A 22,625-nucleotide genomic window follows, 5' to 3' on the forward strand; every position below is an offset into this window, starting at 1 on the left:
TCACCCCAACAGAGGGGGCAGCACAGCCAACAGAGCCAGAAGGAAAGAGGTGGGTCCAGAGAGTCTCTCCTCTTCTGGCCATGCTACTCTCCCTCCAGCCTCCGAAGTAGCTGCAGCTCCAGGGCTGGCAGGCCTGCTGGAGCAGCTCCGGCCAGGCCACAGACATCTTCCTCTGGCCCACCCCAGGTAAGGTGGGAAGGGACGGAACAGGGAGAGTGTGGGGGTGCCGGGCAAGAGGTGGGGCAGGGAGGAGTCACGTGGGGAGGTCTCAGGTTACGGGTGGGGTCATGTGGGGGGTGGTCACAGGGGTTATTCCCCTGAACCCCCAGCTTTTCCCCCATCCCCAAAATTTCCCAATCAGCTGCTGTCCTGGCCCATCAGGGTAAGTCGCTGGTGGGCTAGGACATTTTGTTTACTTAGGTTTACCTCCGTGCCTGTGGACACTCAAGGTAAACAAACTGTCTCAGCCCGCCAGCAGCTTATCCTGATGGGGCGGGAGTCAAACTTTGCTGACACCTGAATTATAGGGTCAGTTTATTAAAAATTTTCCATTTTTACTTAGCCATCTTGGGGGAGGTCAGCTTATAAATGAACCAGCTAATGATTGAGTATATACGAAGTTTAGGATCCAGTGAAATGAAGTAATAAGCACCTTCAACTCCCACTGAAGCAAACTGGAGTTGAAGGCCCACAGCACATCAAAAGAGTCAGTTGCAACATCTTACAATATTTACCTTAGTGTTATAGCGCTGAGTGGCAGCCCACTACTGCTCTCATTGACTTCAACTGGAGGAGTAGCAGGCTTTGTATTAGTTATTACTTCATATGCATGAATCAATTTTCAGCTCAATCTTTTTCTCTTTTAAAACAACCCTTTCCCCCCAAAACAACTACAGACTACAGTAGTCAGAGAGACTGAATTGCTTTCCAGATACTGCTAGATAGCTTCTTAAAGCCTATATTTCTCTCTACACATCCTTCTTGTTTTTAAAAGAAATTGCTCAGTTCCCTGAACTGTGACTTCCGCAATACAATTATCATTGCAATCATTTTAACACATATGATCTTAAAAAAAGTTAACCTGCTAATTTCACAATTCCAGCTATCCAGAAGACTTTGGTAGGTAGGCTGCAGTCTGTGTTCGGAACTTCCACTCGCACTCCTTCCGAGATATCACCCCAGCATGTCCCCATGGGTGCCTGTCATTTAAGTTGAGGGAGAAAAAAAATCACATCTCTTTATTCCATTTGAAAGTGAAATATTCATTTTTGTTTTATTAAAGCTTTATCAACGATCTTCAAAAACTGGAATAACTCAATACAAATGATATACACAAACACATATTTAGAGAATTAGAACTCTGAAAAATCACAATTTAGAAGGAATTTTGTTGTACAATTACTACTGCTAGAATATTTCAGCAGTTCTGTGACTCTCAATTTAATAGATACAAAACATAAGCACTAGTAAGTTATACATACTCTCAACCCAGCATCATTTCACAACGTTTCAATCCAAAGCTAAGATCTGATCTCAGTGACATTGTTGTAAATACACAGCAACTCTGACTTGAGTAAAATTTCTTTGGATTTCTACATGTACCAGAGATATGACAACCTGCTCATAGTCTCTAGAGCAGTTAATTTCTTTTCAGAACTCTCCTTGAATCTCTTCCGCAGATTTAATGGATGGGGTTTATCTCCCACTGGTTAATGCAGTTCACATGCCTTTATAGGAACGGGCTTTCACATGGCCTTCAAGTGATTATCTCATCAGTTAAGAACAATGAGAGATGCAGTCTAAGTCAGCTGCACAACTCACATGAATATCAATGGGAATTGCACTGCTTTGAAAGTGTAGACCGACATGTTAGCAACAACGACAACAACAGAAAGCTGAATGGACTTTAAGTGTTTTTGGAAAATTGCAGATAGAAGCCAAATGTCCTTTTACATTCAATTCGTGAAGGGAAGTTTCATTAGGTTGGACATGAGAAAAAGACACTTGATCGATAACTAACCAGTCAAAGGAGGTGTTGTGGGAACAGTGTGTGTGATGCTCAACAGTCGCTAGAACTTATAGCTCACTAAGCCAAGGTTATTAGCAGGAGAATCTTCCATGTAAAAAGTTACAGCTTGCAACTATCATATAACACTATCCTCAATAACTACATAGCTACTAGTTGCATTATCACATCACATGAAAATAGAATTGTCTTAAGTTTCTTCTTAAACATGGACTCACTGTCTTTTTTAAAACTAGAAAACTACCCAGAAACAGGTATTCAGATTTTTGAAAATTCAGAATAGTGGCCAAATCCACACCAAAAGATGTACTGAGAGGAACAGACCCTGATCGGTGCAGACAGTATCTAAGCAGATTTTGTGTGGGCAAATGAATGAATTTACTAGTTTTGTACCACATCAGGCAGCAAACATCTTTCATTTAAGGCTCTATGCCTTTTTACTAGTCTCCTTGCAAACACAATTCACTGGAAAGACCACAGTATTCAATCCCCAGCCTCTGAGAAGCCAAGCTGTGAAGGAGAAGGGAAGAAGAGTTGCCCTAGTTCTGAACACTTAGAATGCGCAAGTCTGGAAGTCTACTGGAGATCAGCTATGGCCACCTAGCAATGGTGAATGTCAAATTTATACTGTGGGGGAAACATAGGATACTCTACTACTCAGAGTACTGGAGGCCAGACATGCATGAACTGTTTTCCCCAGTAAGGGAAGACATATCCATTACAAATATGACAAATTTCTTTTTCTTGAAGCCTGGTCTCTTCCATGTTCTACTATATCTCCTACACCATTCTAAACTGTAGGGCTGTCCCTTTGGCATTTGACACAGAGAAATAACTTGAAGGAAGACAGTTTAGGTATAAACAATGCAATTTTCTACAGTTAGATTTCTCCATCTAGGAGGATAACCCAATCAGCTACTCTTTAGTCAGCTCTGACATATTGTTCTTTCACTTTGATTTTTTAGGGAGCTCTTCCTCTATTTAGCTTTCAGTGTGGTCCTACTACACATCTTCTATTAGATCTAAATTCACACCGGTGGCTTTTTAGAAAAGGAAGCGGAAAAGAAGCTTTTTAAAACTTACATTTATGGACTGTCTGTAGCCTTGTATACAATGCTACAGATGGGTCCAAACAGCTAAGATGGTTAATATCTGAAATGATCTGATATGGTACACAGCCTTTTGTTTAAAAATAAGTTATGTTTTACTAACAGTTTACATTTTTTCATTGATCCAGAGAACCCAAGTACTGAAACTGTCTGGGCTTTTTCTTTCTCCTCTCCGCAGGTCAACCAATATCTGAGCTGGCACAAAGATTTTACATTTCTAGATTGTGGATTGGTATAGGGGTAAATAGCAGAAAGTTAAATTTGTCCTTGTCTGTGAAAACAGTGGTTCTGCTAGTTTCTCCCACACCAATCCATATGGCTCACCCTTCAGAAGAGAGCCATCCTGGGCAATGATCACTTTATAAGAGCTAGGTATTATTGTTGTATTCAGTGATGATATACAATATATCTAATAAACTGTATATCTTTTTTCTTTCTCACCCAATGAATGTTCTTAAGGGAGGAAGATTAGGTAACACAGGGCTATGATAGCCATCTTCCTTCATGTCTTCTCTCTCTTCATCTGACTAATCAATGATTGTACAGTGCTTTGAAAAGAAACTTAAAGCACTATGTAAGTTCTAAATCTTACTCATCTGCTTACTGGAGGGGGGGTAACTCTGAAGTCTGGATTGGCATAGTATGAACTAGCAGAACCATAAATTTACAGCTAAGAACAAATTTACCTTTCAGACTCATGACGAACAGATCCACCTCAGGTTCCTCCCCAATCAAGGAAGATCTGGTTCACCACTTCCTGATCCAGGGACCACTCGTGAGGGTTAATCTGAGAGTGACAGTCGCCTTCCCTGCAAGGTAAGTTGCAATCAGGAAGGTCCTGTTGGACACCATCCAAATTCAAACCTCCAGGGTTTCCTAAGATGAAAAGGCTAAGCTTATGACTCCCTACAGGATAAGCATCTCAGCTTGCCTGTCTATTTGTACAGAAACCTTTTTGGGAACACGTGATTTCGCCAGGCCCAGGATGCCTTCAGAATTGCCCTTCTTCTAGGATTCTGATATGAAACTTGGACTCAGAGGGTTAAATGCAAAGAGATGCTGCTGATTCCTGAAATATGCGAGGACAGTATCCTGTTACCATGTGCATAGACAGTATCTGCACAGAAGGTAACAAGAGAAAGGATGGGAAAAGAAGATTAGAAGTACAGTAGTGCCACCTAGTGTAAAAACTGAGAATGCCACTTTTTAATCAGAGAACTAACAATTGGACTTTTTTTTAATGGGAAAAAGAACTATTTCATTCTAAAATAATATTAATCTGAAAGGGATTTTGAAACATATACCACCAGATAAACCTGTGAGCTTTATATTGGCAACAGGGTGGAAAAAACATGAATATTGATCTTGTACATTAAGTTACCTAATAGCAAGTATTCACTAGAGACTCAAAAAGTTATCCTTGCTCTGCTCCCGAGGAAGATTTTGAGGTACTCTCCTTATTTTTTATGACTATTGGAGAAAAGTAAGCTCTTTTTAGAGTCAAGGAAAATTAAACAAGAATTTAGGTTAGTTACCAAAATCACAAATGGGAAAAGAAATACGAAGCCTATCTAGTGATGATGAACTATACTAAATTACTATTGCTGTGGAGGTCCAATGGACTTAAATATCACACTGGATTTTGTAGACTACCAGATACTAAACAGGAAAGTGAGAGATTGTGATTCAGAGACTACAGGAAAGAGTCCAGATGCACAAATTCTATTCATGGCTCTGCCACCAACTCACTATATCACATTAAATACATTACTTTTCACATCTTTACATCTAAGTTTATCCACCTGTAAAATGGGCATAATACAATGTGTCTGAGGCAGATAAGTGAAACACAGAAAAGCTGGACTGTAAAGCAATACAGAAATGCACAGTAGTATCTCAAGCATCATCAAAATACACTAAAGATTACAGTTTCCTCTCCATGTGCAGGTAGAGCTTCCATTAAAGCAAACAACACTGAAGGGAAATAGATTCTTACATTCGGTTTCCAATATTGAGCACTGAGAAAGGGAAACACACACTTGAACTGCTGAAAGCTATAGAATCATTAGACAAAAGCACTTCCATACAAAATTATCAACAAGACAAAATGGGATCTGATAACTGCTTATCTGTTGTTTAACCCTACCCCACCCAACCAGCTAGAGCCCATGTAGCCAGATATTTTCACCCAATAGAAAATTTAAGGACAGATACTGCAAAATCTTACTCTGAGTACTCTTTACTCATGTGGTTAATCCTATTGACCTTAACTGGAATGGGATTAGGCCCTAGATGTATTTAGTTTGGTCTTGTGGATGTGGAATGTGCATTCATATCCATAACACATAAGTGGTAAGTAAACACTATCAGATTAGGGTTATGGAGCTGTGTTAATGTACTTTAGGCATTGGAGACTACTAGGACCTAAAGGTCAAAATATTCAGACTTGATTGCCTAAAGTCAGTCACCTAATAAAAGAGGCCTGATTTTCAGATTTCAACTCATATTAAGTAGAGTGGCAGGTGTTTCAAACCTCTAAGAATCAGGCCTTTTATGTCTTGGGCAACCCTAAGCACTTGTTAATTCTAAAAGCAAATGTAAGCTCTTATTTTTTGGGTTAACAAACCTAGTCAAGTATTAAGATACATGCTTATACAGAAGTCCTGCTGTAAAAGATGAAAAACAAAGAAAACAGTGTTCAGTAACTTTTCAGATAGACAAAAACAAAAAAGGTTTATGTTTTTTGTTACAAATTCTTATTACTGATTAAAAGACTTCCTGATGTCAGGGAATATATATTAGACTGAGTAAAAATAACTGGTGCTCAATTAGCAGGATAATATTAATAGTTTTTTGGGGGGAGGGATGGTTGTTTTTTGTTTTTTTTTAAAGGAAGATGTTCCTTGAAGCAATATGGGGACAGCTGTCAGATCTTTTTCTTTTTTAGGGTATAGCCTTCAAATGGTTCAGTACCACTGTTCCCCCAAACCGTGAAGGTTTTGAATTTAGCACCCTGGATAAATCATCCATTAAGAAGCTATATAAAGACTTATACACATTCAAGTATTGGGTTATTGGTTTCCCCTCAATAAACCATTTTCTATTCTAATTGAAAAACAAATGCTCTTATAACTTTGAATTCTTTATTTCTGAGCCAGTTGGATACAGAAGCTGTGGAAAGGTAGCTTAATGCCTTACCAACCACTAGTCAACCACTAATCTGAAGTCCAACTACCCTTACGGTACAACAACATTGGGAAAATTTGCAGGCATTTTTCCACACTAGTATAGTTCCACTGGTGCTACCCATGGTGGAAGCTGTAGCATATGCAGGTTCTGAGATATCATAAGTGACTCAGTGATAAAAATCCACACAGCTTCTAAGGCTGGTAGCACAAGTGGAGCTGTGCTATTGCAGAAAAATTAATATAAAAATTTCCCCTATATCTAGGGCCTGTCTTCACTACCAGCGTAAGTCGACCTAAGTTACACTATTCCAGCTACGTGAATAATGTAGCTGGAGTTGATGTAGCTTAGGTTGACTTGCCACAGTGTCTTCACTGTGCTGCGTCGACGGGAGACACTCTCCCGTCGACTTACCTTAATCTTCTTGGGGAGCTGGAGGAGTACCAGAGTCGACTGGAGAGCGCTTTGCGGTCGATTTAGCGGGTCCCCTAAATAGACCCCTGCTGCATCATTTGCAGCAGCGTCTATCTCCCCGTAGCGAAGACCAGCCCTATGAAAGATGTATGATTATTTTGTTTCTGCGTTTATGGAAAGAAAAATTCTATGATCCTGTCTGGGAGTGTTAAATAATTTTTAAGAGCAAACAAAAAAAACTTCACAAATCATAAGAGGACTACGTTCCAAAAAGGGAAAAGGAGTGATATGCCTACAGATTCTTTGATGAATAATTTATACTATGTTCTTTGAAGACTGGTGTAGAGCAAAACTGAATATCAAATCAGACCTACAGTATGCTGAACAATGCCCAAGAACTGCACTAAAAAAGTGAGAACTTACAAGAGACCTTTCAGGAATGCTGTTGGACTTACGATACAGAGTACAAGAAACACTACAGGGCAGGAAGAAGAAATAGGTTTCAGGTAAGAGTACGTATGTAGTAGTATGCCGATTGTTCTTCAGCACTGCCACCACACTACATAGTTGTATAAAATTCAGGATAAAGTATAAGTATGAATATAGTGTGTATTTTAAGTTACTGATATACTATTCTAATTCATCTGTGCAACAGTATGATACCAAAATGTAATTAAATCTTTAAATATTAACTAGCATAATACTGTGAACAGGCCATTCATTCAATTATTTCAGATTTTTCCTAAGTCAGTTACATTATCCTTGAGATGTTCCAGAGTATGGAACGAAACAGTCAAAAACAACAACAGTGCATAGCTTATACCGTTTTACTTACACACACGAGATTTTTTCAAAGGAAATGTTCTTCAGTTATATTTGAAAGCACAATTAATTATACTGTCTGTCATTTAGCATTTGCTGTTAAAAATGGCACAGGCTCTTCTTAACACCACCTTTCACTATGCACTAAGGAAATTACCTTTTTAGAATGTACAATATTGTGAAAACAGAAAGAAGAAATGCTTGTTCAAGCATGTGGATTTTGGCACTGAATCACACAGCTATACTACTCCAGGGCTTTGTTCAGTACAACAATAAGGCCCTTAAGCATGAAGGGCTCAATTCAGCAAAGTGTGAGTGCCCTCAGTTCCCACTCACTTAGGAATTGACAGTGCACTGCACCTTGCAACATCCAACATGAATTTTAGATCTGGGTGGAAAATGTTTTTAGTTGTTAGTTTTCTCCCATAGAAAACTTCAGCAACCTGCCCCTTTATCACCTTAGCCCCGAGCCCACCAAAATAAATCCATTTTCATTGAAAATGTTGACGGAAAAATTTGATGTTTCATGAAAGAAACTAAAGAAGTTTTATCTTTCAGCTAAAAAGTTTCAGTTTTCCCAATATACAAGTAAAATAAACCAGAAGCTATCTAAGAAAGCAAGTGCTTTCCGTGAAAATTTTCACTCTCTCAAAAACCCAATTTCCATTAAAAACCCCATTTTGACTGAAAATTTGTGACCAGCCCTAATGAATGTATTTTGCAGATATGAAGCAAGAAAGAATTCTTAAAAATATGGATGTAACTTGCACATAGAGCTCTTAAAGAATATCTTCTAAAATGTTTCTGAAACATAGAGATGTGCTATCTAAAAGATGAATTTAATATTGTCTGTTGCAGCCAAAAAAACCCATAGTGCTGACAGAAGCTTATATCTAAGTTGTTTAATGCATAACTAAGAAATTTTTTTACTTCCACAATGCTATGTACAAAGAAAAAGAAAGTGAAGAATAACTTTAGCTTCATAACTACAGAAATGCTTCTCCCCCACCCCCTAAGTAACACAGCTGACACTAAGAATCTGATTAAGAAATAAAGACAAAAACAAACCTAGACCCAAAAGACCAATTTTATACATGCTGCAAGAGGTATGACTTGATCTAATAGGTAGTTTCCATCTTTATCTATTGCTGCGTCTCCAACTGGTTTGGTTTAAATTTTATAAATTTGGACTAATCTATGATTGTGCTTTGAATGTGGGAAAAATAAGTTCCCAAAGGCTTAAGATACCAGCCTTCTATTTTGTAACTTTGAACCTGAATCATATATAACAAGAGTGGCTGATGATATTCAAAATGGTTTCAAGTATAAGAATAAGGCATGCATATTTTCTTCTATATTCTTCATTTTTAAAGTGTTTAAATATTAATGTAGTGCTAAATGAATTAATTGAAAAATACTAAGTAACTGATTCGGCTGCTGTTTCTTGATTAAAATAAATTTAAAATGTCTCAGAGGAAAAAAATAGCGGAGGATACTTACATGTTTAAAACAGGTGACAGGAGCTGCTGTTAAATTATTGCTAGTAATGTAGTTACCCCAACTGAAACCTTCAACAGGGACAGCTGCTAAAAGAAAGTTATTTTGTTTAGGAAGCTGCACAATGGGTGAACGGCAGATCTTATGTTTCCAAGAATTAGTTTCATTTCTGTTACACACAGTTACCTGTTTTAGTCTTCACTTGATTCTGCAATGTAGCCTGGTACTGAGCATACGCTGCTAGTTTAGCCACTAAGGGTTGTTTCTGCAGAACTTTAGCCTTTTTAGTTGGAGGTTTACCCTAGGACAATAAGAGTTAAGTAAATAAAGCCTTTCAAAACTCCCAACTGGAAATTTTCAAAAAATGTGCTTCTCACACTACTACACAAAATCAGTTCCAAAAGGCTCAAGAACATTACACCATTAATTTTGTAAACAAAATGCATCTCTCATGAGGCTATCCTGGTAGGCAAAAATTATAACAAATACAAGAATACGGAAGTTGTCCATTCAAGTACCACGAACTACACTTGGCATCAGTATAGTTTAAACCCATAGAAGCAGACTCAAGTGAATGTCAGAAACATTATTTTGCCTAGGTATGGAAATGTGAACAGCACACAGAATCAGCTGCTGTTCTACGGCTAATGGGCAAAGGGACTAGACATCTGTAACTATCAAAAATATGACAAAGGCAGAATCTTAAATCTAATTCTGAGGGTCATATCATGGTAGTCATTAGGCAATACTCCCACAGACACTGGAGTTCCATGGGAGAGACTATGCTAGAATATAACCTTGATCTCCTGCTAGCTGAAGTTTCAGTCTCTATTAGTGTTATTCTTATAATACATCTATGCAATTACTCTTTTAAATAAACTAATTTAACAAAAGGGAGAAAAGAAGGAGAATAAAACAGTTTACAACATGCCAAAGTTAATACAGCTCAATATGTCAATCTCTATACAAGGTCCTTTAAAAACTCTATTTGTGAATAAAGTGACAGCAGTGGTTTAGCCACTGTGATCTGTGAAGCCAACAAGTACTTTGAGGCTAAATCTATGGATTATTCAGATACAACACACTTACATTTAAAGGATTATCCAACTCTTTTCACTGCAAGTGCAGCGGGCCCATGGCAGCAGAGTTTATTTAATTCCTCTGCAGAAGAAAACTAAATAGCCAAAGGAAGTGCACCATAAAAGTTCCTTGAACAACACCAGGCAAGGCACAAGTGGATCAGAGCAACAGGAACTGCACAGATCTTCCCTTCGTCCACCTGCCCTTGCCTGTGGACCACAGAAACTATTTTGGCTACTCAGTTGGTGGAGGGGCAGAAACTCATTTCCCACAATCCCATTCAACATATATGCACAATCCACTCAGGTTAGGTGGATTAGGTCAAGATTTGCTCCTTGACCCTTACAGAAGTGTTGATCTCTATTTTTGTTAGGTGAACACACTGCTAATGTAACTTCTTAATTTTATTTTCTTGTAAGAGCTAAAAAGATCAGGTTTTAGGTTTAGAATTAATTCAACAGGAAATTTGCACTCAATGTAAACAGCAGATGAATAATATAAGTTTTGACTCACTAACACAGTTACGTTACTATGAGTTTACTAAAAAAAACCTAATTTTTTAAAAATCATGCATGAGCTCAGATAAACCAGGCCAAACAGATAAATACTTATTTGTAAAACATGCAAGGATAAGTATATAAACAAGATGGTTTCTGTACCGTTACCTGAAGTCTGGCCAGAATGCTGGCCTTCTTGGAATTTGATGAATAACTTCTGGAGCACGAAACACTACAGAAACGCTTTGTCTTAGAGTAAAAAGCATCTCGGACACCGACCATCCCACACATCTCACAGGTAGCTAATCAGAGGAGAGAAAAGACTCAACTATAAAGCGTGATAAAAATGTCAGATAAATGAGATGTAAAACCCAAACATAAGGATTCCATCATGAAGGTTTTATGGGCTGCAGCCCTACTTAGCTTCATTTTCACTGTTTAGACACCAAACCATTTCTTAGTCCTTTATCTTACAGAGACGTACATGTGCTTAACTTCACAAAATGACTAGTCCCACTGACTTCAGTAGAACTACTCAAATGTCAAGGTCTTTGTTGAGTCGGTGGGTGGGTGAGGTTCTGTGGCCTGCATTGTGCAGGAGAGGTCAGACTAGATGATCATAATGGTCCCTTCTGACCTTGAAGTCTATGAGTCAAGGCTGCAATAGTCCCCCTAGTTTTCACTAACAGAAACTAATGACTCATCCAAAGCTGATCTTCATCCTTCACGCTACCCAGTCCTAGGGTTAAATAGACTTCAAGTGTGTGTCTGTGAATACAGACTTCATCTGATGTTTACTACTCACAACCCAAAAATCAGACTCACGTCTCTACTTTCCCTTGAATTACACATAAATCTCTCTCATGTATCATGGTCAGTCAACACCCTCATCCTGCTGGCATTACACATTTTATGTACTGTACTACCCAGTCAGCTCTAGGACACCCAGAGGTTGCAGGTGATTTGTGCCACTGTGATGCCCCAAGTGGGTTTTACCACAAAAGAATTCCATGGCTGGGCAGTATATCTGTCCTATTGTTTTTCTATAATGATGAAGGCGATCTTCCCTCTTACTCAAAACAATGTGATTCCAAATATGTGGGGGCTGAACACTGTGTGCTGAAAGAGTGGACTTAATAGTGGTAAAGTTATTTTACTAGCACATAAAGAAAGCCAATATAATAAAAGCATTAATGCACTACAAAAGTTGTACAGTGTAATGCAACTCTAGATTCTTCTCCTATAAATGTTGACGTTAAAAGAGGGTTAACCCAAACTTTGAGAAGGAAGACTGGGGCTTAGCACTTTTAACGGAAGCCTAAGAACTAAAACATATTTGAATTCATTTACTTGATGTAAAAATAAAAATATATACACATCACAAATATTTGCATAGTGTCTTTCTTGATAGGTGAACAGAAATTATTTCTTGTTTCTGGCTGTTAGGAGTAAAAGTCTTCAACGAATCTGCTTTGTTCTCACAAAGGAGTCAACGTGTTCTCAGACCCACACAAATGATACCTCAGGTTGAAATAAAACACAGAATATGGTGATACGCGAGCCATGGGATCCAGCTGAAAACCCACAAACTCAATTCCAGAAAATCTTTGTACTCACCCATGCCAGATTTACCATCTGGATAAGTATAGACCTGTCCATTATTCTTGATAATGGGGAGACTGGATGGTAAGGGAGTAACTTCTTCTTCACTCTCATCAGAGCTTGAGCTGCTACTAGTGTCCTCACTACAACTATCATAACCATCAAACATCCCGAATGAGTCACGTCTCTTCCTTTCTGACCGTGAAGAATGCTCAGTCTAAAAAGCAAAACATAAAAACACAAGACAAATTAGAATACTCTTAATTTAAAGATTTTGGAGATGCAGTAAATTACAGGCTGAATTAAAGTATCTTCTCTATATACACAGAGATATCAGCCATGTACCTGCTAACAAAATTGTTCAGGATTGAGAACTTCTAGAGGCAAAATTAGCCAGTATTTGATAGTTATATACAAGAAAAAAAAATCCTCTCTCATAACAGGCTGAAGAGTAATGTGACAAGTCAAATCTCTTCTTTTGTTGACTTCTCTTCCAAATTCAGTAATCCTGGTACCTAGAGTGTTGACAGCCAGTCAGAGCACATAAGCAAATAAGTGCATCCTAAATAGCTGCAGCCAAGTTCACTACAAACTTTAATATGCTTGTGCTGAGCTAGTCACAGACCTTAGAATATTGGGTAGGGCACTAGTCTAAGATTTGGAAACCTGTGTCCAAATCCCAGCTCCACCACAGACTTTTTGTGTGACCTTGGACAAATCACTTAGCCTCTCTGTCACTCAGGTTCTTCTGTGTAAAATATGGTACTTAAGATTGTAAATGCTCAGATACTCTGGTAATGAGGGCCACACAAATAGCTTCAATAGAAAGGTGACTAATTTGTTATTGTTACATACAAGAAGAAAATCCTGCCTGATGGTAGCTCTTTCCTTTAACCACCTTATGAAGAAACATACACATGTGAAATTCACTGCTAGAATGGGAGAAGTTTCAGAAATTTACAATGAAGACATTCAAACTGTATAAAACAATAAACGTATTAATGTCTTATTTTGCTGAGCGTCTAGAGTATATATTTTACATGCCATCCTTCACCTCAAAGGATCCCCAAATGCTTCTCAGAGAACCACTGAAATGTAACCACCGCCAGAATGGAGAGCAAGAAATTACTGGTTTGGCACAGTGCACAATAATCCAAACACAGAATTTTGGCCCTATTCATATCCATTCCCCCTTAAAGTTCACACAACAGAAGACAGCGGGCCTCCTTCTCCTCTCACTTACCACCATTTTTAAACTGACAATTCCAATGAGCTGCATTAGTGCCAATCTATGATGGTGGGAGAAGATTCAGGCCCAGTGCCTGTTTAGCTATTGTTCTGCACTGCTTTCCCTTTGTGTTAACTGCTGAATGTGATCAGATACTTCTGTGCATCCACTAACCTTCCTCCATTTCCCTCCCACATACTTGCAAGCACCACAGTGGGAGAATCCCAAAGACTAACCATTTGTCTAGTGGTCCTTCCCTTGCACCTGCCAGAGACAGAATCACATTCACAAAAATCACAGACATCTGTGATACCATGCCTTTGCTGTGCATGAAGACAGTATTTTATGGTAAATGTGCATGTTAAAGCAGTAAAGAATCCTGTGGCACCTTATAGACTAACAGACGTTTTGGAGCATGAGCTTTCATGGGTGAATACCCACTTCGTCAGATGCATGTAGTGGAAATTTCCACTGCATGCATCTGACGAAGTGGGTATTCACCCATGAAAGCTCATGCTCCAAAACGTCTGTTAGTCTATAAGGTGCCACAGGATTCTTTGCTGCTTTTACAGATCCAGACTAACACGGCTACCCCTCTGATACGTGCATGTTAAAATGTCATAACAAGAGGACACCCCTTGCAGACCACAGAACTGAAATGTTACACGAAATAGGTAGAAATAAGATGTAGGATTTACATAAGCTATTTCACTAGAAGATCTCAAAGCATTTACAAACATTAATTATGCTTCACAACACCCAGGGAGGTAGACATTCCCATTTTATAAAGGGGAAATTGAAGCACAAGGAGATTACTACAGTTGTCTGAAGTTGGACTGGAAGTCTGTGGCCAAACCAGGAACACCTCACCAAGTTGACTGCTCTCCAGCCACTGGATATAAATAGGAATTGGTATGGAGACAGATCAACAGAACAGGGTAAAGAAAGAAATTCAATTATTTAAGTGTGTGTTGGGGGAGAGAAGAGCTGCAAGATAGCGAAAAGAAACTCAAAGCTAGGTTTTGTCTCTGATATTGAAAGTTTGTCTCTGAAAGTTGGCGTATTCACTAAGAGACTGGAAGTGATATTGAAAGACTGGATTTCACTTTCCTTTTTTACACTGGACATGCTCTCTGTACTGCTAGTTTTAAGACTTCCCCACAATAATCCCCTGAATCTTTTTCCTGATCAGCATGCTAGGCGACTGTTCCATTGAGAGTGTACTTATTTTACATTTGCCACCTGCTGGTCCAATCATCTAATCTGGTTGGATCGTCCCTATTCTGCGTGTCTTAGGACATTTGTTTCTCATGCTCTCTCTCTCTTTTTTTTTAAAATGACGATCCTCTACTCTTGCCTGGCAATATGCCTAAATCCTGGTACGGAGAGAACTTTTCTAATATTCAGAGAGGAATATAGTTTCCACACCACCCAGTCCTAGCCTTCCCACCCCCTTAAAAGCTAAACAACCAATACGTAATGGGCTGAATATACATTTACCTCACTAACAGCTCTCAAACTTCAAAAATTTCAATGCACTGTAAACTGCACAGAGATTCCTCAGCTAGTAATTCAAAATTATATTTTAAAAAATGACAACTAGGTAAACCAAGAGAATTTTCTTACAGTCAGCAACTGGCTGAGGAGTGGAGCATTCTTGAACTAGACCCCAATTCGACCCAAACTGAAATCAATGGAAAAACTTGAACTGACTTCAAAAGACCAAGACCAGATCAGGTCCTCGCTGTCAGGAAAAGCCTCACCTGCAGGCCATTATTTATTGCTATTATAAGCCAAAGAGATGCAAGCTCAGCTATTACCTCCTATGTGTTAAAATTAAGTTAGCAATTGAACAACAGGTTGCCATGGATACAGTGTTCTAGTAACAATCCTGGTCAGTTACAGATCAGCACACTAATCAACAGGAAAGCAAGTCTGCATCCACAACATCCACTAGATTTGTAACTTCTTACAGTTAATGTTTAACACTGTATTGACCATAGCATCCAGTCGGCCAACCCCTCTGCCACATCATTCACAGATGAAAGGAAACACACTAAGCAAAAATGTTTTAAATTAACAGGTTTCAAGAACACATGGAGCTATCAATCTATCCATCTTCAAAATGACCATACATATCAAATGTATTTGCTAGTACCAATACATACTTCCTAAAGGTGGCATAACATTCCTCCTCCATAAATCCTGTGCTTGGTCAAACTGTCCCATTATATCTTAACCCACTGGAACATGGACGTTTTGGTTTGGAGGGGAGGGGGCTGTCTGTGTATGTTTAAAAAGAAGACTGTGGCCTCTACAAAATATTTGTATTCAGAGTTTTGCCAGAAGGTGAATGGCATCTGTGTTTATGGGAAGCTTTGCTTCTAACACTCTTGGTGTTGATTAATATTTGCATTGGATGTGTATGCTCAGGGATTTAGATTAAATCTCAGGAAAAACTTTCTAACTGTAAGAACAGTAGACAATGGTACAGACTGCCTCGGAAGGTTGTGGAAACTTCTTCACTGGAGGTTTTCAAAAGGAGGATGGATAGCCATATGTTTTGGATGTTTAGACACAACAAATCCTACATCTTGGCAGATGACCCTTGCAGTCCTTCTAGCCCTATGAGTCTATGATTTGTGCAGCACACATTTTATAAACTAACAAAACTGCAGTTTTTCCAAAAGGAAAAATATACACACTTTCAAAATAGCAACTCTAATGAAGAGTCTTACAGGCAAAAATATTTATATCATGCATAGCCCCTAAATATTTCATAAGCCCATTCATTCTTACTTGGCCAAATAACTGCAATACATGTCAAGACTCCAGAATCAATATAGTTATCCATGCACCAAGACCCAAATTTTCAGGATATCAGAGTGGGGAGGTGCATTAAAAAGTATACCATGGACAGACATTTATAACGTAAAACAAGCATCTGATCTATGCAGAGCTGCTGAACTACATAACAGATGTAGCCTATAAATAATGAGAAATGTGGCAACAAAGGAGTTAAGTCATGGCACAGGAATCTATAACTTACTCCTGCTGTACAGGCAGGGTGATATTTCTGGATGATGTGGTCTGAAATCTGAAAACACAATAGGCTATAGATAATAAAACAACAATATTCATATCTCAGTGGCTCAAATGAGAGATTAATTTGGCCTGAAATACAATTAATTAAATAAAGATGTGTTTATGTTGGCTTCATACTTATTTTTGGTATAAGGAACTTACTCACATCTTTCTGTTGGGAGAGAAGCGACAATACAAAAGAACATCTCGAGCGGCCAGACCCAGGAGGAAGTGTTGGCACCCTTCTCTTTCCTAGTTCTTCCCTTGCTTTTTAGGTTTCGATCTTAACTTTCAACCACTCCAAGATGCCTGCAGCTAGATAAGGAAGTGAACTTGCATCATGATTCCACTTCTGTGACTTCGATTCCCTTGTGGCATTCATGATGATCACTAGTCTATTTCATACTGTCTGGGGGGGGAACCTGCTAAGATGCAGGAACATAATCCTAAAACATTCTGTTGTTTTTCCTCATTCTATGAACTAGCCCATAGCCACTTCTGTTGCCTTTTCAAAGCCAGTTACAACTACTAAAAGTAAACCTGACTGAATACAGCTGTGGGGATTCCCCTCAAAATCCATAAGGTGTTTTTTAGTGTCCAAGAATATTTTCCTTTCCTTAAGAAGTCATCTTGAATGCTCACTCCCAGCAATCTCAAAAGCTCTCAGAATTTGCAGGCTTTTGAAGAGCTACATACAACAGATATTTAATGCTGAATAACCTTAATATTTACATATTGGACAAGATCCATAGATCACACTCTAATTAGTATAGAAATAGAGGAAAGCATATATTTTCAGGAGAAATTTAGAGAGACAGAATGCAATTTATTGAAACTGGAATTTTTCCAGATCACATCTAGCGCCTCTACTCTTGCAATGTGTGCCATAGAACTATCCTTTTAATATCTTGTTGAAAGACAGAATCTGCTGCAGCATAAGATAAGAGTATTAGTTCTAGAGCCACTGATATTGCTTCCCACAGGACTTGGGTTTGCTTAGATTACAAGACCTGACATCACAAACTTAGGCGGAATAACGATAAGCAGAAGGGGACCTTCTTTCAGATTTGCAGTCAAGTACCTTTGAAATAATCAAAAAGTGGAAAGGACAGGCTGAAAGCACTGAGGTTTGGATAACTTACTCTTTTTAAAAATCTGCCTGAAACTTACAGCAGTTTTAATTTTCTCAAATAGAATTGTATCCTGTTAAGTAATTGACCACTAGTACATAGATATACATGGTCTGAACTACACATGCAAAAAGAAAGGAAAAACCCAAGCACTTTTTGATGCTGGATTTAGCAGGAAGCAGGCTATAGAAAGTTTGCATCAATGTCAAAATTAGGATAGTATAAAGGCCAGCTAGCTTCACCTACTGATAGCATAACAGAAGGGAGCATGCTGGAAATGGGAAGAGTCTGGGACAGTACAGAGGGTTTTTTTAAACCTCAGTCAGCAGGAAGAGTGGTAGCACTGCAGAAAGGTGTCTTACTAAAGTAGTTTTGGGAGAAACAGCACCAGAGACAAGTATGCTAGCACAGGGAAGTCAGAGCTGCTGGAAAGAAGGTACTGAATCTGTAATTTTGGGCACATAGGCTATGGCTTGCTTCCTTAAAGGGATTATGGCGTCCTCAGCAGGAAAAAGGCTTTTGGCACACTGAAAATTTTTGAGGAAATGGGACTGAATGCAGCTGCTGGTGAAATAAATGTGGCTTTTTAAAGAACAGTCTTCTACGACACAACCCTCTGACCCATCAGTGAATGCCTGGCAACATACGGCCTGTCTGCATGAAATATCTGAAAACATGTAACTATTCTAATAATCGAGTGCTATCACACCAAAAGTTAACATCTTCTCCCTTCCCTAAAGCTGGGCATGCAAATGTGTCTACATTGGTATATGCCAATCAGATAAGCGGAAATAATAGTCTCTACAATATGCAATTATCTGATCTGCATAATAGTAATAACTGCATGTAGAAACTAGGCATATGACTGCATGTATTCTTTGTACACAGTAGTGTGCTTTTTTCTTTTTTAAATTGGGACCATCTACAACGCCACTGAGAAAAGTACCTTACGCAAGTCAGAATAGAGTAAAAACTAAGCAAAATAAACGAATTGCCACAACATCCAATACATAAATACTTCATCAAAAAACTTTCTAAATTGTGTCACTTTGGAGATTGAATTCAAGCTGTGGCAGACCATCATGGGCAGCAAATTCCAAAAGGTGAAGGTCTTCAACTGAGAATGTCCTACTATTGAGCCTGAGTAGCTTGACAGCAAGAACATCATGGCTGCTCTTAACTGCCATGACAGGACAAGATGAAAGTGGAGGTGTGGGGGAGGGTCTAGAGAATCCAGGTTCAAGACCATCTAGACTGTTCAAGAACTGCTTACAGAAGAAAAGAAGGAACCTGCGCAGAACTTTGAACACAGTTTATGAGCTAATAAAGGCCTAACCAACACTGAGGTTGGCAGCTGCATCCTACTTCAGGCTCAGTCTGCAGGTGATATTCAAAGCTAACCCTAAGTACATTACCCCATAAAGGAGGTGAATGTGGCATGGATCAACAATTTTGCATTAAAGGATCGGCTTAACCTCTAGGTCGGGGCACAGAAAGTCACCATTGCTACCCAGTATCCAGGAACAGTGACTATTTAAGCAAATATTCTCAACTATCAGACACTATCTCTATGCAACATTTCTCTTCATGTTAGAAGAATACTGTGATGTACACATTCCTTCTAGTCACGAGACCATTGACATTATAAGAAATTATCTCAGTCCTAGCTCTTGGCTTGATCAAACTCTAAACCGGTGGTATGTTAACTGATCTAAACACTGGCCCAGTTTTACAACAGGTTACATAAAAAAAACTAGCAAAGTCAATATAAACTAAAATTTCATACAGACAATAACTTGTTTATATTGCTCTATACATTGAAATGTAAGTACACTATTTGTATTCCAATTGATTCATTTTATAATTATATGGTAAAAATGAGAAAATAAGCAATTTTTCAGTAATTTGCTGTGTAATTTTTGTATCTGATTTTGTAAGCAAGTAGTTTTTAAGTGAGGTAAAACATGGGGGTACACAAGACAAATCGGACTCCTGAAAGGGGTAAAGTAATCTGGAAAGGTTTAGAGTCACTGCTCTAAACCACAAAAAAAAGAAATTGAACTGGTTATATTACAAACAGCTTTTAAATCAAATCTGGTCAAAACAACTTTCCCTACAGCAACTTATTAACAGTAGGAAATGGAAACCATTAAGCAGCAATCTAAAGGTAACATGTGATCAACTTTAAAAAACCAAAAAAAAAAACAAAAAAAAACCCAACAACAAAAAAAAACAAAAAAAACACTCCCCGCCTCTATTTCCGATTCCCTGGAATCCCATAACTGACCTACAAGTTTTGGACAGGGGGTACTGAGACATTTACAAATATAATTTCTACCTTAATGTTTTACAAAAGTAACATGTCGAATGACTAGCTGAAGAGCTATAGCTATACACTTTTCTCTTCAGTGTGTATATTTGACATCACTCTTTATAGTCTGTTTCCTCTGTTTGTTTGCTGCCTCCATTTTATGGGCCTTTTGCAGGGCAACAGATAGAGAAACTAACTTGGCTGCCATTTGACAGTACTCAGCACCTTGCAAAATCAGGCCAAATTTTATGGAATAAGGAAAAAAAAGCAAGACCAGGAACACGAACCCTTAAACACCTCAACCTATGTTCCCCCATCCAGCCATATTTTTTAACAAAGTAAAAACTATGGAAATCTTGCCTCCATGCCCCATATCTAAGTGTTTTCAGGACCAAAGCCTAAATTATTTGTTCCTTTATATGTTAAATAACTCCCCAGCTAGGAAACTTATCCTTCCTATGTTTTTCAGTGGTCTGTGTTATAACTTGCTCAAAAAAGCTATTTACAACTGACTATATACACTAATAAATTATGAAGATGCTATTTTATAGACCAAGTGACCTTCTCCTACCTCCCCACTTGTAAGGCAAGTTTAGCATACAAATTTAATTTTCTTCTAGGTTGGTTACTTAATACAACAACAACAAAATCTAAAGTATAATTGTGTTATTTACCTCATCTTGAAGCTTTGAGACCTGTGTGTGACTCCCTGACACTAAAAATGTCAAATCACTAGGCTGCCTCTCAAACTTTAAATGACAACTTCCCAATAAAAGGAATACAAACTTTTAAAGGGACAGTATCAATTTAAATATGGCCCAACATGTACATTTTGTAAGAATAATGTTTTATAAAGACCACCATCACAAACAGAACTGGTTAGTCAATTTTATTTTTTTAATTCTACTATATCCAGCAGCTCTTTAAAACCAAGAATTTTCATGCAGTACCTGGAAATCCAACTGCTACAAACTTGAAAGTGAAACTCAGCTTGAGCAATCTAACTATGAAGCTAGAGAAATGCCAAAGGTAAACCAAACCATAAACTAACACACTGAATTTTTTAAAAGTAAAAGCATTTTAAAAATCCAAAGCTGTCATTAGTAACATAGGTAAAGTGACTGCAACACTTTAAAAATCTAGTGTCTCATTAAATCCTCATTGCAAAAGCCTTAATTCCAAAAGGGATAATACTATAACAAAAAAAAAAATAGTGTCCCCAACCGGCTCCCCCACCAGTAAATGGGAATCAGGGCAGGCCTGAACTGTTCAGTTAAAAACAAAACAGAACAAAACCAACCCATTGCTATTGTTTCCAGTTGTCAGAAGAGCCTGCAGAGACAATAAGGCAGCCTACAGAAACCTTCTACCTACTACAATCTTCTAAAGGGAGAAGTGATCACAACAAAAGGTAACCCGTCTGAGCAGGGTTGTGCTATCCTTCTCCACATTACCAGTTTCTCTCCTGGTGATGACAGATATTGCAATGTATTTCAGTGAGATATTAAAAAAGTCTCTCATATAACACCGCGGAACACTCCCCTCCATTATGCTCATTCACTGGCTCAGCATGAGTACCTTCTGGTAATTATACTAATTATATATCAAATGCATGCAACCTACTCTGCGTTTGCTGCAACCTACTCTGGTTGCATAGTCTGTTCCAGAGCTGCTATGCAGATTAAAGTTGCACGAATGAAACTCCTAGCGAGAGCTCTCACCGGAACTAAGGAAAGCCTGAACATTACCGCAGGAGGAATCGCAACAAAAGAAAGCAGCGAATTAGCCCCGGGATCAGAGCTGCAGCCCTCCCTCCCCGCAGGCACACACAAGGGGGCCGGGAGGGGCGGAGAATCCGGAAAAGAGGAGACCAAAGTAGCCTAAAGCACCCGAGCTGCTCTCTTGCCTTCTCGCACAAAGCCCCAGTGCTGTCCCCGGTCTCCCCCTCAGAACCCTCGTGCGCCGGTGGCTCCCTCCCCTCCCACATGCACACGGGGCCGCTCCGCTTTGCCCCCTACCTCCAGCAAATGCATGCAAATGAAACAAACAACAACAACAACAACAGAAGTTCGAGGGTGCTCCTGGCTGCTCCCCTCCCACACAAATGCTGCGGCCAACACAGCTGCTCTGCTCCCGCCCCTAGACACAAGGAAAGCTCAAGTCTCCCTCCCACACTGTTCCCACGGCTGCTGGCTGCCCTCCCCCCCAGTAAGCTCCGAGCTCCCCGGCTCTGCCCCTGCACCCCCTCCCCGCAGCCCCAGGGCTGCTCCCCACAAGCACTGCACCCACACACCCACCCCGGTAAGCCAGGCGAGCCCACCGCAGCGGCGGCCGCTGCCCTGCCTCCCCCCGGGGCTGTGCTACTCACCAGGTCCTTTGTGTTTTCCATCAGGCCCTCATGGGCAGGGGATGCCTGCTGCTCTCAGCCCCCCTCCCCTCTGCTCAGCCCCCTCCCTCTCTCCCCCCTCCCCTCCGAGGGGCAGGGCCCGGCTGGGACAGGAGGTGGCCTGGAAAGTTCAGCCTCTCACTTAGGCAGAGAAAGAAATTCAACTCCCTGCCCAGAATATCAACAACATTAGCATAACGGCAGCGCGCACGCGCTGCGCCCAGCCCAGCCCACCGCGCGCTGTCACTGGGTC

The 22,625-nt window shown here is 39.5% G+C and overlaps 1 protein-coding gene across 8 annotated transcripts in view; it reads right to left on the reverse strand.

Annotated features, from left to right (window-relative positions):
• The window catches only part of MBTD1 (mbt domain containing 1), a 62,403-nt gene that overhangs the window by 39,562 nt on the left and 216 nt on the right, over positions 1–22,625 (reverse strand). For 2 of the 8 annotated variants that reach the window (XM_050920116.1, XM_050920115.1), the window contains exons 1-6: positions 22,355–22,546; positions 12,249–12,450; positions 10,794–10,933; positions 9,241–9,355; positions 9,058–9,143; positions 1,082–1,199 (exon numbers count right to left, since the gene is read on the reverse strand). In XM_050920116.1, the coding sequence (XP_050776073.1) occupies positions 1,082–1,199; positions 9,058–9,143; positions 9,241–9,355; positions 10,794–10,933; positions 12,249–12,450; positions 22,355–22,375 (682 nt within the window). In that variant the 5' untranslated portion in view covers positions 22,376–22,546. Of the gene's footprint in view, positions 1–1,081; positions 1,200–9,057; positions 9,144–9,240; positions 9,356–10,793; positions 10,934–12,248; positions 12,451–12,578; positions 12,749–16,711; positions 17,101–21,609; positions 21,888–22,354; positions 22,547–22,625 lie in introns of those variants that run through there. The other 6 variants (XM_050920121.1, XM_050920119.1, XM_050920118.1 and 3 more) reach the window with 6 other exon arrangements.

Source organism: Gopherus flavomarginatus, chromosome 12 (assembly GCF_025201925.1).
Source record: "Gopherus flavomarginatus isolate rGopFla2 chromosome 12, rGopFla2.mat.asm, whole genome shotgun sequence".
Lineage (NCBI taxonomy): Eukaryota > Metazoa > Chordata > Testudines > Testudinidae > Gopherus > Gopherus flavomarginatus.